At 40.8% G+C, this 14967-nt stretch overlaps 1 protein-coding gene across 3 annotated transcripts in view; it reads right to left on the reverse strand.

The window, feature by feature from the left end:
- Positions 1–751: 751 nt before the first annotated feature.
- Positions 752–14967, reverse strand: part of Dnah5 (dynein axonemal heavy chain 5) — a 255115-nt gene continuing 240899 nt past the window's right edge. For all 3 annotated transcript variants that reach the window (XM_085831340.1, XM_021183130.2, XM_085831338.1), the window contains 2 exons: positions 14323–14554; positions 752–2440 (listed from right to left, as the gene is read on the reverse strand). In XM_085831340.1, the coding sequence (XP_085687466.1) occupies positions 2289–2440; positions 14323–14554 (384 nt within the window). In that variant the 3' untranslated portion in view covers positions 752–2288. The remainder of the gene's footprint in view (positions 2441–14322; positions 14555–14967) is intronic.

Genomic DNA, 14967 nt, shown 5'->3' on the forward strand with positions numbered 1-14967 from the left:
TAAAAATATGAACATGATGAGGTCATGTCTACTTACTCATCCTTGATATACTGAGAATTCTGCCAGCCTTTGCTAATCATATCTGTGGTATCCAGTATTTTCCTACACAGCTCTTATCTTACAATCTTGATGTCACTTTTTATGTACTCTACATATGTCATGTTCCCCTTTCTAAACTTGAGATTACATGTAATTACATGCCTAAATAATTGCTCAGGATCAATACCTGTGAGGTCCATTGTATCATCAGAGAAGCAGAGGACCCAGCACATAGGTACTGTAAAATAAAATAAATGCAATTTAAATAACTCAGCAGTGAGACAGATGGGAAGGAAAGCCCCATTATTCTTCAGTGACACATGCCCAGTCCAGTATTTTATCCTGCATCCTAGGTTGTCAGTAGACTCAGCCATCTTTTTTCTCCCTCAGAATGCTGATTCACCTTCCCATCAGCAGGAAGAGACAGGATGGAATCAGGTCAGCCAAGCACAAAGGAGTCTTGGACCTCCTCCTGGCTTCACAGCTGCCTTAAATTCATTTCTAACATTCTATGAATGTTTGTATTGTGTCCTTTTCTACGTGGTGTCTCTGGAACTTGCAAATCTATACTAACAGGTTGTGCCATAGAGTTATATGAATTATAAATTTTCAAATTAGATAGACTAGTTCTGACAGCATTTTTTCTAGGTCTTCAATAGCAATTACCCTCTTTCAAGAAAAACAATAAACAATCACAATTTAGCCATTTACTAACAATATTTTATTAATTTGCATCACATTCTAATTTTTATTATCTGTTTTTAAGAACAAAATAATCAGCAATAATTCTCAAGGATCGACCAAAATATTTATCCATACAAGAGAAGCGATTTAAATGGGAGCAGTATCACCTATGATCAGTAGTAGTCACATTAACTAAACAGGTATAATGAGCACAAAGTAATGATACTCATCACACACCTGAATGTGGTGGAGAACAGACACCCTCTCCACCCACTGCACACATAGAAAACCCATTACCTCAGAAGAAACTGCAGCTAATAATCAGACCTACAGCTGAACCCCAATTCTAATCATAACACCAATTACACTTCCTAGTCACTACGTACTAGGTGAAGCAGAAGGTCATTAATAACCAAAACTTAAAACAAAATAAATGAAGAATTTCCTAGTTAATAAAAATCCCTTTGGAATCCCTCACACACCTTGTAGGGCAGTTTTGATCATCCCTATCCTTCTGGCTACCACATTTTAAATTGCTGTCTTTAGTTTCTCATATTATTTAACTTTTGTCCACATTCAAATTCATTTTATTTAGCTGTAATCACAACGAAATCAATATTTTGTAAATAGTATGTTTCAATTATTAGCATGCTTGTCATTTCTTCGAATGCACTTTCCAATACCACATTTCATAGTTGTCTAATACCTCCTGGTTTCTGTTAGCATAGCTTTAAAGTTGAACATTTGAAGTAGGTCCATTCCTTTCCTTTATTAAGTACAACTTTATATGTAAAATCTGCCTTCAGTGTGTTTACCTCCTTGATAAAGAACAATAAGGATCTAAGCTTGTGAGTGTGTTTGTTTGTTTGTTTTTAATGTTTCTTTCTCTGTTTAAATTCTTTTGCAGTAAGCTTGGATCAATTCACACTGCTCTAACGATGTGTGAGTGAATGATCAGTACAGACCCCGCACTTTTTGTAAGACATCAATCAGGGTATTCATATTAATCATAAGCATCACTGAATGTTGCTCTACATGTTTACACTCCAAGTTCACCTGAGTTGCCTATTTATAATCTTAATCCATCTTCTATTTCCTGTTGTTTTGTAAAATTAATTAGCTGCTTGAAACCTTGAATATAAGTCTCCTGACCTGGCCAAAAAGCAAAAGGTAGCAGAAACAACATTCACACAAGCTTCCCATGTTACTTTAGAGAACCTAGCTGCTACCAGTAGAACCATATTAACAGGCAAGCAATCCCTAGGAGGTAGTAGCATCCATTTAACATAAACTTCAGATAAAAAGAAAAGGAAAATAGATAATTAGAGATTTGATGCCCACAATTCATTAGGAGATTGTTAGCTATGCTTTTAAATCACAAGTATTTTTTTAAAGAAATGTAGGAGTCAGCCACCAATAGCAAAACATGTGAAATGCAGCTAAGAGTCCAAGGAAGTATATGGGGTGGTGTCATCTCATTCATTGCACACAACACAGTCTGACTTATGTATGCCCAGCACTGACAGAGAAATGAAGACTAAAATATTTTGGATCATATGTTTCTGTTACTTGACATCACAGAGAAGGGCAACCCCACGGAGAACCCAGTGTTCAGGGGCCTGGACTGTCTTGAGGTCCACAGCAGCAATGTAGTTCAAGTCTGTTCGAACTGGCTTCTTGTAGATGGGGCAGCAGTACAACCGAGGATCTCTTGCAGCTACAAAACACAATTTATAGCAGGAAGGAACTTGTTTAATTTCTAAGTGAAGCATCTCAGAACACAAGCCAGGTCTGTAAATTCTGGAGGTCATTCCAGGGATGGACACGGCTGATAGAATGAAGAACTACCTTCTGAGATTGTAGAAACCCTGCATGTGACAGACGCTATCACATCAGCTATAGCAAAACACTCAGCCTCATGTTGGTCTTTCTAGTCTCTCACCTTTGACCTCAACAACAATGTCCACTCACATTCTTCCCCTTTCACTCCACATGTGAATTCAGGACTCCTTTCTATTCATTCCTCTTGACCTTTCTCTGCCTCAGATCTTAGGTACCCACTTCCTCTTCCTTCACCATGCTTTTAAATCAGTAAATGTTTGTTAAACAAATGCAAGGGTCAGTCACCAATGACGAAACAAGATAAAAGCAACGAAGCATCCAGGGAAGGGAGCGTGTGGGGTTTGTGTTTGGCACAAGGATCCATCAACTTTGGATTGTGTTATCTAGCCTTTATTTCATATTCATCAGTTATTTATAATCTCATATTCAACCTTCTGTACTGTAACTTTCATCACATTTAAATCACAGGGAACGGAATATCCCCAGACAAACAAAGTATTGTGAATTTCCTTTATAAGCAAAGTCCTAAAAATAGCTGCGAAACAGCCATAGCCATGAGATTCAGTTCTCCCTTGAGGATTGGGAAACAAAGAAACAGCACAGTCTGAGATTCAACTGTCCTTTGTAGAGTACAGGGATAATGCATATTCCAAAACCAACTATGCAGCCCTAGTGTCTCTCCATCCCTCAAAGATTCCCAATGACTTACCCATGGGCTCTTTCCCTCCAGCCTTGGACACCCCATGCTCATAGACAGAGCCAAGTCTGAAGAGCACTAAATTACACAAGTTGTGCAGGCCCTCTTTTCAAAAAAGTGTGAAAATTTACAAATATTCATTAAACCTGAGAGCAGCCTGGGAAGTCACATTCTGTTCACACCTTATAAAGTCTGCTTCTGCCCAAACAAGTTTACCTTTATATCTGTCTAATGTCCATCTCAGGAAGTAGTGTGTTCTTCTATGTTCTCTTTGAGGCTATAAAACCTTTCAGAACAAAAGTCTCACCCACACCACTCCCTGAACTACTCTGGAAAGTGTGTGGAGCATTCAGTATGACTCTTGTAACTAGTGAGAAAGAACCACGCTTCACTAAACGTGAAACGACTTACTGCATTAGTTTAATGAAGCTAGGCTCTGAAGTAGTTCAGATTTTAGTAACAAATTAGAAAAGCAAGGGAAAAATCTTATTATTTAACTGAATAGAACCTTCACCCAGCTATCTCTGCATTTTTAAAATATCCTCTATAAATTATCTTCAAGGGAATATTATATTATATTATATTATATTATATTATATTATATGCCTTGGCATAAAATAAATATTTCGATGTAGTGACTTGGAACAGAGGTCATCCTAACCTGATTGAACATATCGGGAAATTCAGGTTTAGCACAACTATGGACTTGCCTAGTATGTAGTGAGTGGGTATCAGGGACGTTGCAAACAACCTATAATTCAGAGAATAACAAACTACAATGTAGTTATCCAAAGACAAAGCATACATGATGTCTACCCTGGAAGACCTTGTGCTACAACAGCTAAGTCACAGTTACTACAGTACTTAAGAGCTCTCTGTGGACTTGATCCCATTAAAGTCTCCATCAGAAATAACAGTATAATATCCAATAATTCTCAAGTTTAAATGTTTCTTCTTCAGTTATTCTTAGGATAATGTTAGCCTGACTGGTTGAGAACATATATAGAATGCCATGTCTGTGTGTATGTCAGCTGTGTGTTTATGTGTGTGTGTGTGTCTGTATGTATGTCTGTGGTGTATGTCTATCTATGTGTCTGTATGTGTGTCTATATGTGTGTCTGTGTGTGTGTCTATATGTGTATCTGTGTGTATGTGTCTCTGTGTGTCTGTGTGTCTGTGTGTCTGTGTGTGTGTCTATTTGTGTGTGTGTGTGTGTGTTTGTCTGTGTGTGTAAGCTCTGATCAAGTAAATGGCTGGCAATGAATCACAGAATATTGACTATACTAACTGATATATTTAAATCCTTTAATTCTAGGACCTACAAGCTTCCACAAAACACAACTAATTGTTCTTGTTGAAAATTTGATCAACAGTCATTTTATAAACCTCTAAGTAAGCCATTAGAGTCTTACCTCTTAGTCTAATGATGATTAAAACAATTATACTTTGTACAATATTTGACTACTTGGATTTTAATTCCAAAATAAATTGGAATTATAAAATAGAATCCTTTTTAATAAGCAGTGGAAAACGGTTTGCTGAAACGTTTATTCAGTTTTATTTATTTTTAATTGATTCTTAACTGAAGATGCTCACGCCAAGTCACAGCACACAGCAAACATCTGAGACAGGATTAGAAGTTACCCAAAATATAATTTCATGGTGAAAATCCTACCATAAAACAGATTGTGTGTGCTCAATCCCCTGCTTAGACAAGTAACTTTGAAGATAAATGTTCAGGGAGAACAACTTAGCTACATATGTTTCAAGCCTTGGGGTTCCAGAAAACAGACTGTGGGGGACGAAAACGTGTGGACTCCAAACTGAAGATCCTAAATATCTTAATAAATTGTCTTGGAGAAATTCTGCTTTCTAGCCACTTAACTTCCTTATCTACCCCATGCATTCATTCACAGATTCTACCTATGTTTCCGCCAATACCCAAAGTAACCAACTTCCCAGGTCTTAAGCACTCCCTTTCCTTTTATTCCATAAATGTTACTCTTTCCACCTTAGAATCCTGTGATTTAACATGATAATGATAGTAATAATAATAAAATTATTTTATTTTACAGCTTCTGAATGTTCAACATGGGCAGTTCAGTTATGTAAGCAGCTCTGTTGTGGATACTGTCATTAAATAAGATCCTTTACTTGTATTGCAGATTAGAAAGCTGAAACCTAAGGAAGTACGATATTTCTCCAAGATTGTAAAACCTTAAGAATCAAACTTAGACAAAAGGCCCACAGCTAATTAGGCTCCTAATCTTTGCAAAACTTGGCATATGCCATGTACATCTGACTCCTGGTCTTTGCAGCAGTATGTGACAATGTAGTAGACACCCCAGTTCAACTTGCAGCATATTCCAAAGGCAAATGGTGAGCATTTGTATGTCTCCTACAGTGGCATTGCTGTTTGGTGGCATCAGCCATTCATGGCACAAGACCAGGTGTCAGCCATATATAGTTATCAGCCAACACAACAAGTTGAAACTTCCAAATTTGTTGTGAAGTTTAAATAAGAAAATATATGTGAGTATCCACTAAAATATACTACTTGATGTCATACATGCCATTTGCTTTTTCTAGTCTACACATATGCTTACACATATGTGCATGTACATACATTTTCATGCTCACACATACACACACACAGGCATGAGCATACGCATGCACAAATGTGCATGCACACATATTCTTATGTTCACACAGGCATGCACATACACAACACACACATGCACACATTTGTACACATTTGTATGAACACACACATACATGTGTTTATATGCATGCACACACATGTATGCATGCATATTCTCGTGCTCACACAGGTAGACACACATGCATGTGCATGCAAGCATGCACATGCATGAACACATATATATGCACACACAAATGTCAATGCATACAAGTGCATGTGCACACACATACAGGCACATTCATGCACACAAATGCATGCAAACACCTTCATGCTCACAGATGCATGCCTGCAGACATAGACATATGTACAATTTTACTTTTCACTAAGAAGATCTCCCCAGACTGATGCTTCCCATTTCCTTTACAGAGTTCTAGATTTGCAAGTTAGAAGTAAATTAACTACTGTGGGGCTCTAGGAACCAGGAAGTTACCTCTCAACTGCCTTATGCAGCTTGCCCTACCTCACACAGATACCTCCACAGTCTTGGATAAGAGTGGGTCAAGGTGCTCTGTAAGAAACACATTTAACTGGCAGGAAATAACCCCATAAGCTTCAGAAATGCTGGAACCTCCCTCTCACCCTGCTGAGTGTTCGGGGGATCCCCAAACATCCCAACCCCTCTGTTCCCTCCAGCTCTTTTTAGCTACAGCCCTGAAGTTTGTTTAGACACAGTATTCTGCCCAGACAAGTCATTCTCTAGAGTTTTATATTTTCTCCTGTATTCTCAAAGGAAGCTGGGAAGAGGCAGGTGGAGAACCTAGAATTTGTATGCACATAGTTTTCCCATTTTTGAGAATCCCACAAAACTTTAGTGTTTCTCTGTGATGTCCACATGATGAACACGAATGGTCAAATTTAAAGGTACACCATTCCCATATTTTAGTGTCAAAACAAATATCCAGATAACTTCCATTTGAAAATAAATAAATCAGTCCTGCTACTGTACTTCAATAACAACTTTATTTTGAAGTGATAAATCACCTTCCATATTAATGCAAAATCTAAGTGAGATTTTTAAATTTTAAAGTGCTACATTTGGAGCATCCTTTGGTCATTAACGATGCCACACTTCTGTATCTCAGAACCTTATTTAGTTCCCAGGATGAAATGAAATGAAACAAAATGTTCAGCACAAAAGCAGCAGCAGCAGCAGTGTTACGTTTTCCATTAGCAAACATCAGTCTCTTCAACCACAAGGAAAACCAAGTGTCTGCCTACATCTGCTAAAACAAAGAAAGAACAAAGAACTAAATTGTATGTCTATTTTCCGTGCCTTTAAAGGGCTCCTTTTCCCCTTTTGCTTCTTTTGTTGCTCAGCTGGATGGGTGCAGCTGCCCTATAAAAATCTGTTTTAAAATAATAAAAGAAAATGCCCCTATTATGAAATTATGACTGCATTGTGGCCATTCTGATAGGTTCAATGCTGAATTGCCTTGGACTTTCACAGTCTGGTCACAAGGAAAGAAAAACAACACCCAGCTCACTGTAGGGAGATTGTCTCTTTATTTTACGTGGAACATGTTTTCACTACACGTTGACTAAATACGATGGTAGGATGAAGTAAATTTTCAAGGAAATATTTTGGGTAAAAGGAATATGTCATTAATAATTCTATAAAATAACTCCTGCCTCAGTTGAATTTTGGCTCAGCCCTTCCAGTCATAAGGAAAGTTCAGCCATAAAAATCCTGAGCAACACCTGTGCCAAGCTATGCACTGGTAGCCTACACCTCCAGCCCTGGGAGCTCCTCCCTGGGGGCGCCTCCTCCTTCCTACCTTCAGGACCAATTCTCCCCGAGGAAATCCACAGCTACATTCACAGGAACTTTCCAAGCTAAATGCTTCCTAGAAAACTTTGTACAATGCTAGATACCCAGCCTGGTTCTGAGGATGCTTGGTACATACCACAAATTTAAAAATGAAAGCTGGACTTTATTGAGATTTCTTTTTTCTTTAATATTGCCATTATTGTTACAGTTACAGCTTAAACATTTAAAAAAGCAACTGTACTGAATGTATCAGTGGCTCCTCCATATCAGGCTTTTAAAAACTTGTGTATAGACTTTATACACATAAATTCTAAGACTATATAGTCTTAGAACGACCTCTTCATCCTCTTCCTCATCTTCCTCATCCTCTTCCTCTTCTTCCTCCTCCTCTTCCTTCTCCTCCTCTTCCTTGTCTAGCTTCTCTTGTAACAAAGAAAATGATTTGCACTGAGATCTCCAAAGTCATTCCAAACTCCACAATCTTAACTCTGGGCCTTAATCGAGAGTTCAGGAGTAAACAGTGGAGAACTGAGCTTTCTTGTACCTGAAAATATGAAGATGTGGAAGGGACCCTGGTCCTGCTTTTCTTTGCCCTCTTCGCCACTACAAGAAATCATGCTATGATTCTGTTGGCCTTGGTTTTGATTCAACAACCAGTAAGAAATAATGTGTGGGATCATATTTCTTATACCTACCCCAGCCCTCTGTAATCAGAGTTATATTATTGATAGGTCACAATGCTCTAGAATGGTGATATATACTGATATATACAGGGTTATAGCACAGCCGGGATTATGTTTCTCTCTCTCAACCCTGACATAACTTCACTGAGAACAAGGCAGGCAGTTCTTGGAACACACATGCCAGGAACATTCTCTGGCATGGACCACAGCTGTCCAGTCTGCAACTTGATTTGTCTGCACTTCTGGAGCTTAGACCTTCTGCTTGAGGAATTCTACTACCCAGGCCTCCCATGATAACTTGAATGAGGAATGGCCCCATAAAGACATGTATCCAAGCACTTGGTCCCCAGATGATGGTGCTGTTTAGGGAAGGTGTGGAACATCGAAGAGATAGAATCTTGGGAAGTGTGTCACTGGGTGGCTGGCCTTAAGCATTTATGGAATGAAGAGAGGGAACCCTAGATGACTCTTCTCTCTCTCTCTCTCTCTCTCTCTCTCTCTCTCTCTCTCTCTCCTCTCTCTTTCTCTGCCTCTTTGTCTTTCTCTATTTCTGTCTCTCTATATCTCTCTGTCTCTCTGTCTGTGTATCTGTTCCTCTATCTATCTATCTCTCTTTCTCTCTCTCCCCTCTCTCTCTGTCTCTATATATCTCTCTCTGTCTCTCTCTCTGTCTGTCTCTCTCTGTCTCTCTCTCTGTCTCTGTCTCTCTCTCTGTCTCTGTCTCTCTGTCTGTGTATCTGTTCCTCTATCTATCTCTCTCTCTCCCCTCTCTCTCTGTCTCTCCCCCTCTCTCTGTCTCTATATATCTCTCTCTGTCTCTCTCTCTGTGTCTGTCTCTCTCTGTCTCTCTCTCTGTCTCTGTCTCTCTCTCTCTCTCTGTCTCTCTCTCTCTCCCTCTCCCCCTCCCCCTCCCCCCCTCCCCCTCCCCCCCTCCCCCTCCCCCTCCCCCCTCCTCCCCTCCCCCTCCCCCCTCCCCCCTCCTCCCCTCCCCTCCCCCCTCCCTCTCCCTCATGAAATACAATCAGCTTCCTAACTGCCAGGCTGGCTTCATGTTCCTGCTTCCCTGTCCTCCCTACTGTTATCAAGTCTATCCCTCAAGAACTACAAACAGCAGGCCTGATTGATCTCTGAGACTCAGTGAAGTTTTCTCTCCTCTCTGAACTCTTAAATTATCTCATGGTCAACGATAGGTATGTGTGTGTGTGTGTGTGTGTGTGTGTGTGTGTGTATCTTTTCTTTCAATGGACAAGGACTCTCTGACACCTGTACATGCTGATACCTGTACATGTTCTCTGATACCTGCGCATGCTCTCTGACACTTGTACATGTTATCTGACACCTGTATGCACTGACACCTATACATGCTCTCTGATACCTGTACATGCTCTCTGACACCTGTGACACCTGTGCATGCTCCCTGACACATGAGACACCTGTACATGTTCTCTGATACCTATACATGCTATCTGACACCTGTACAAGCTCTCTGTCACCTGTGACATCTGTACATTCTCTCTGTCACCCATACATGCTCTCACAGTCCTCAGTCTTCACCTCATTTAAAGACATCATCAATGCAGATTAATAGATGCTGAGCTGTCATTCCTTTGGAAGATGTCAGGTTAGCTTCCTGCAAACATCTGAAAATATCACATTTATCATCAATCAATCAATATATAATCATGTTTATGTGTGTTTCTGTTTGATAGCACCTTTTTAATGTATCATGCTGATCCATTAACATTCAATACCACCATCACTATAACTTTCACCTAAAGGAAGTCTATCTAATATATACATTGTCTTCATAAGTTATGTTATAGGGACTATCTATCCTTATAAAAGTAAATTTTCTTTAAGTACTATAATGGGGAGGAATAATATTAAACAGAAACATAAATTACATAATATACATTATTATATATAATATTTTCTATAATGCTTCTATATACTTTTTATAACATATAAATGTATGCATTGTGTGTATATTTATATAAGTTATATGTAATATATTAGATATAAATATATAGAAAGAAGCATAACAGAAAATGGACCATGTAAATGGCATTTGTTTATAGTGTAATAGCTCAAATCAGTAAGCAGAGCATTCCTGTATTCAGGCTCACCTCAGAGTCAAAGTGTTTATTAGGCAACTCCAATATTGTGCTTCTCTGTGAACATCTAGGGATGACTGCAAATACTGCCATCAATATTATGGATAAACTTTAATATAATCACCAAATATGAAAGTAACAAGTCCTGATGACATTTGCTTCTTGTATCTACCGCCTTTCAAACTGAGCCACAAGAATGGGCATCCTGTCCCAGATGCCAGGAAAGCCAGAACCTCCCAGAATCCCACGGGGATGACATTAGCTGAAATACCCCACAAGGGGAGGGAGAACCTGTCCAGACCATATCCAGAGGTTAGGCATAGCCCCCACTTGAGGGATGGGGCCACCCACCCATCTCCAAAATTTTAACCCAGAATTGCTCCTGTCTAAAACAAATACAGAGACAAAGTGTGGAGCAGAGACTGAAGGAAAGATCATCCAGAAACTGCCCCACCTGGGGATCCATTCCACAAGCAGACACCAAACCCATACACTATTGCTGATGCCAAGAAGTGCTTGCTGACAGGAGCTGCCGATACAGCTGTCTCCTGAGAGGCTCTGCCAGATCCTGACCAATACAGATGCAGATGCTCACAGCCAACCATCAGACTAAGTACAGGGACCCCAATGGAGGAGTTAGGGGAAGGACTGATGGAGCTGAAGGGGCCTTATCTGGCATCAATGGGAGGGGAAGCCCTTGAAGGGTCTATGAATGCTAGGGCAGTGAGGCAGGAGTGGGTAGGTGGGTGGGGGAACACCCTCATAGAAGCAAGGTAAAGGGAGATGGAAGAGGGGGTTTGCAGAGGGGAAACAGAGAAAGGGGATAACATTTGAAATGTAAGTAAATAAAATATTCAATTAAAAACAATAAAAGAATGGGCATCCTGTCTGGCCTTTGCTATTGCAGTTTTAACCACAGAGTAACATTTGGCAGATGGCGAGAATCAGGTAGACAGTCACTGATTGGCTGGGTGAGCTTGTGCTATTTTCCCTCTGCCAAGAAAAATCTCTTTAGCTCCAAGGCATACTCATTCTTTTTTTTTTTTTTTTTTTTTTTTTTTTTGATGAATGTTGGTTTTGATGTTTTTTTTTCATTTCCAAATTTTTTAAGTAGGTATTTTCTTCATTTACATTTCAAATGCTATCCCAAAAGTCCCCCATACCCTCCCACTCCCCTACCCACCCACTCCCAATTCTTGGTCCTGGCATTCCCCTGTACTAAGAAAGGATGGACCATCTAGAGACTGCCATACCTGGGAATCCATCCCATAATCAGCCTCCAAAAGCTGACACCATTGCATATGCCAGCAAGATTTTGCTGAAAGGACCCAGATATAGCTGTCTAGAGTGCAGCTATGCCAGTTCCTGGCAAACACAGAAGTGGATGCTCACAGTCAGCTATTGGATGGAACACAGGGCCCCCAATGGAGGAGCTAGAGAAAGTACCCAAGGAGCTGAAGGGGTCTGCAATCCTATAGTTGGAACAACAATATGAACTAACCAGTACCCCCGGAGCTCCTGTCTCTACCTGCATATGTAGCAGAAGATAGCCTAGTCGGGAAGAGAGGCCCCTTGGTCTGGCACACTCATTCCTGTCCACACCTCAGAATGAATCTGTCTAACCTAAGCTCTAGCTCATGCTTGTTTCCCTTCCATCTTCTAAGCATTCTGAAAACACCTATATCATAATGTTTTTCCAATTATATTTTAGCATTAATTTTTATTGATTTTGTTCACTAGACTATGTGTCCTTGTGGTCAGTAACTGGTTCATAATTACCTTTGTCTACTAGCATGTATGGTTGTAGCTGATGTATGTTAAACAAGTAGTAAGTGTTTGCTTGGAAATATTTAGGAGCTGCAGAGAAAGCTAAACACTTGCTCTCCTTGCAGACCATGATTTCTTTCCTAGCACACACATGGCAATTTACAACCATCTATGACCCAGTTGTAGGGCACCAAGACTCTTCTTTTGGCTTCTATAGATATCAGGCATGCATGCAATGTGCAAACATACATAAAGACAGAACACTCATGCACATAAATAAGTGTTTTAAAAGTAAATAAATATTTAATCCTGGTCTAGTGTCATCTGAGAGTCTGAGAGGATAGACTTGGGAGGCTGAAATCGGATGATTGCAAGTTCAAGATCCAACTTTACCTTGTACGTAGGAGAGCCTGAATCCAATACACACACACACACACACACACACACGCATGCATGCAATGTGCAAACACACACACACACACATGCACACACAGAGAAAGGAGGGGAGGGGGGGAGGGGAGGGGAGGGGAGGGGAGGGGGGAGGGGGAGGGGAGGGGGGAGGGGGAGGGGGGAGGGGGAGGGGGAGAGGGGAGGGGAGAGGAGAGGAGAGGAGAGGAGGGGAGGGGAGGGGAGGGGAGGGGAGGGGAGGGGAGGGGAGGGGAGGGGAGGGGAGGGGAGGGGAGGGGAGGGGAGGGGAGGGGAGGGGAGGGGAGGGGAGAGGGGAGGGGAGGGGAGGGGAGGGGAGGGGAGGGGAGGGGAGGGGAGGGGAGGGGAGGGGAGGGGAGGGGAGGGGAGGGGAGGGGAGGAGAGGGGAGGGGAGGGGAGGGGAGGGGAGGGGAGGGGAGGGGAGGGGAGGGGAGGGGAGGGGAGGGGAGGGGAGGGGAGGGGAGGGGAGGGGAGGGGAGGAGAGGAGAGGAGAGGAGAGGAAAGGAAAGGAAAGGAAAGGAAAGGAAAGGAAAGGAAAGGAAAGGAAAGGAAAGGAAAGGAAAGGAAAGGAAAGGAAAGGAAAGGAAAGGAAAGGAAAGGAAAGGAAAGGAAAGGAAAGGAAAATGTGGTTCGTAACCTTTCCTTTTCTCCCTGAGCCAAGTTTCCTAGTGTGCTACCTATCCATGGGATCAGAAGGCCATCAACCTTTAAAGATATGTTATCTCTTCCTTTACTTATTCAAAGAAAAATGGACTCATATCATTAAATCACCTCTTCCTGGGGAGCCATCATCATGCCTATCTCTGGAGCTTATAGCTCACGCTTGCAAAGGAACCCACTTCCTGGGAGGGAATAGGAGAGAGAGTAGCCGGAAGGTAGCTTGATGGGTACAACAAAGGCTTCAAAAAATGGGAAGCCACAGTGGGAAACACTCGATGTGTTTTTATATTTTTGAAAAAGAACTTTGATAATGTAGAGTAAGTGAGTGCCTCCTCAAAACAGTACTATATCTATTGGACAAGATAGGTAGAGGGCACTTTACATTTAGCTATATGATTAGGACAAATAGCTCCAGACACCCATGTATATTTCACATCCTGAGTCAAACCCACAAACTAGTAGCACTACACTTCTTGGTGAGCCCTGTGTACTAATTAATTAATTAATTAATTAAAAACCAACAACAAACAAACAAACCTGTATCACTCGCCTTACTCCCTCCTCCTGCCTCCCTCCTCCTGCCCATTCCTCAAAACCAGGCCAGGTCCAACAGCTCAGGATGCTCAGTTCCTATTCTTTTTGTACCACAGTTATCTTATACTTCTTCACTCCATGCATTTCCCTCTGATCTCATAGGTGGAACTGTATCTATCACGCGCTTCTGCTTTACCAGGCAGACAAGAATCTACTGTTGTCTGAATAATAGCACCCAAGAAAAGGTGTGGAGATCAGTAGGTATTCATTAAGCATAAGTATGAATATGGAGCTGGTTGATATAGTGAAGTCCCTATTGCCTGATAGCAAAATAATGAGACTATGTATTTATAACATCAGTCAACCCTGTCATCCCAACCCCTTTTTGAAGATACAAGACAACTTACTATTGTTTTCTGCAAAAATCCTTATGACAGGCATCAGCTCAAAAAGCACTTTGGGTTTGGATTCAATGAGTTTCATGTTCCTTTTGTCCCAGCCAGCACCCTCAAGATATAAGCCGTAGACATAGACCCCTTCTGTAGGAGGAGCAGAAATGTCATCCTTCATAAATTTGGTGACTTCGTTGCAAAGAACCATATTGTCCAAAGCCCATCCTTTGTTGGCTCGAGTTATTTCCTATTCAAGTGAGCAAAAAGACACAGGGAATAATTACAAGCTTTTCTTAATAGGAAGAGCAAAATGAAGATGAAGTTATTCCAAATGACCTTCATTAAAAGGAACTAGGGTAGTATTTAAAGAATTTAAAAGATTCTCTCATTTAAAAAAAAATTCTCATGTCCTAATTCAACCATTTGTACTTTAAAGGGGAGAAACTATAAAATCAAATCAACATAGAAATAAATAAATAAGAAGAAATAAATGTTTGCGGCCTGAGAATAAGTAGCTATATTTATCATCACAACAAGGTAACTGCTAGAACCAAACAAAGGTAGTCATTCCTTGTCATATTATATTTTTTTTAAACTATCAGGAAATAAGGGAAGGTTGTAGAGAAAAATCACAGTAGCACAACTAGCCCCAGTCAGAGC

The sequence above is a fragment of the Mus caroli genome, unplaced genomic scaffold, assembly GCF_978045245.1.
Source record: "Mus caroli unplaced genomic scaffold, Mus_caroli_1 scaffold_16, whole genome shotgun sequence".
Taxonomy (NCBI): Eukaryota; Metazoa; Chordata; class Mammalia; order Rodentia; family Muridae; genus Mus; species Mus caroli.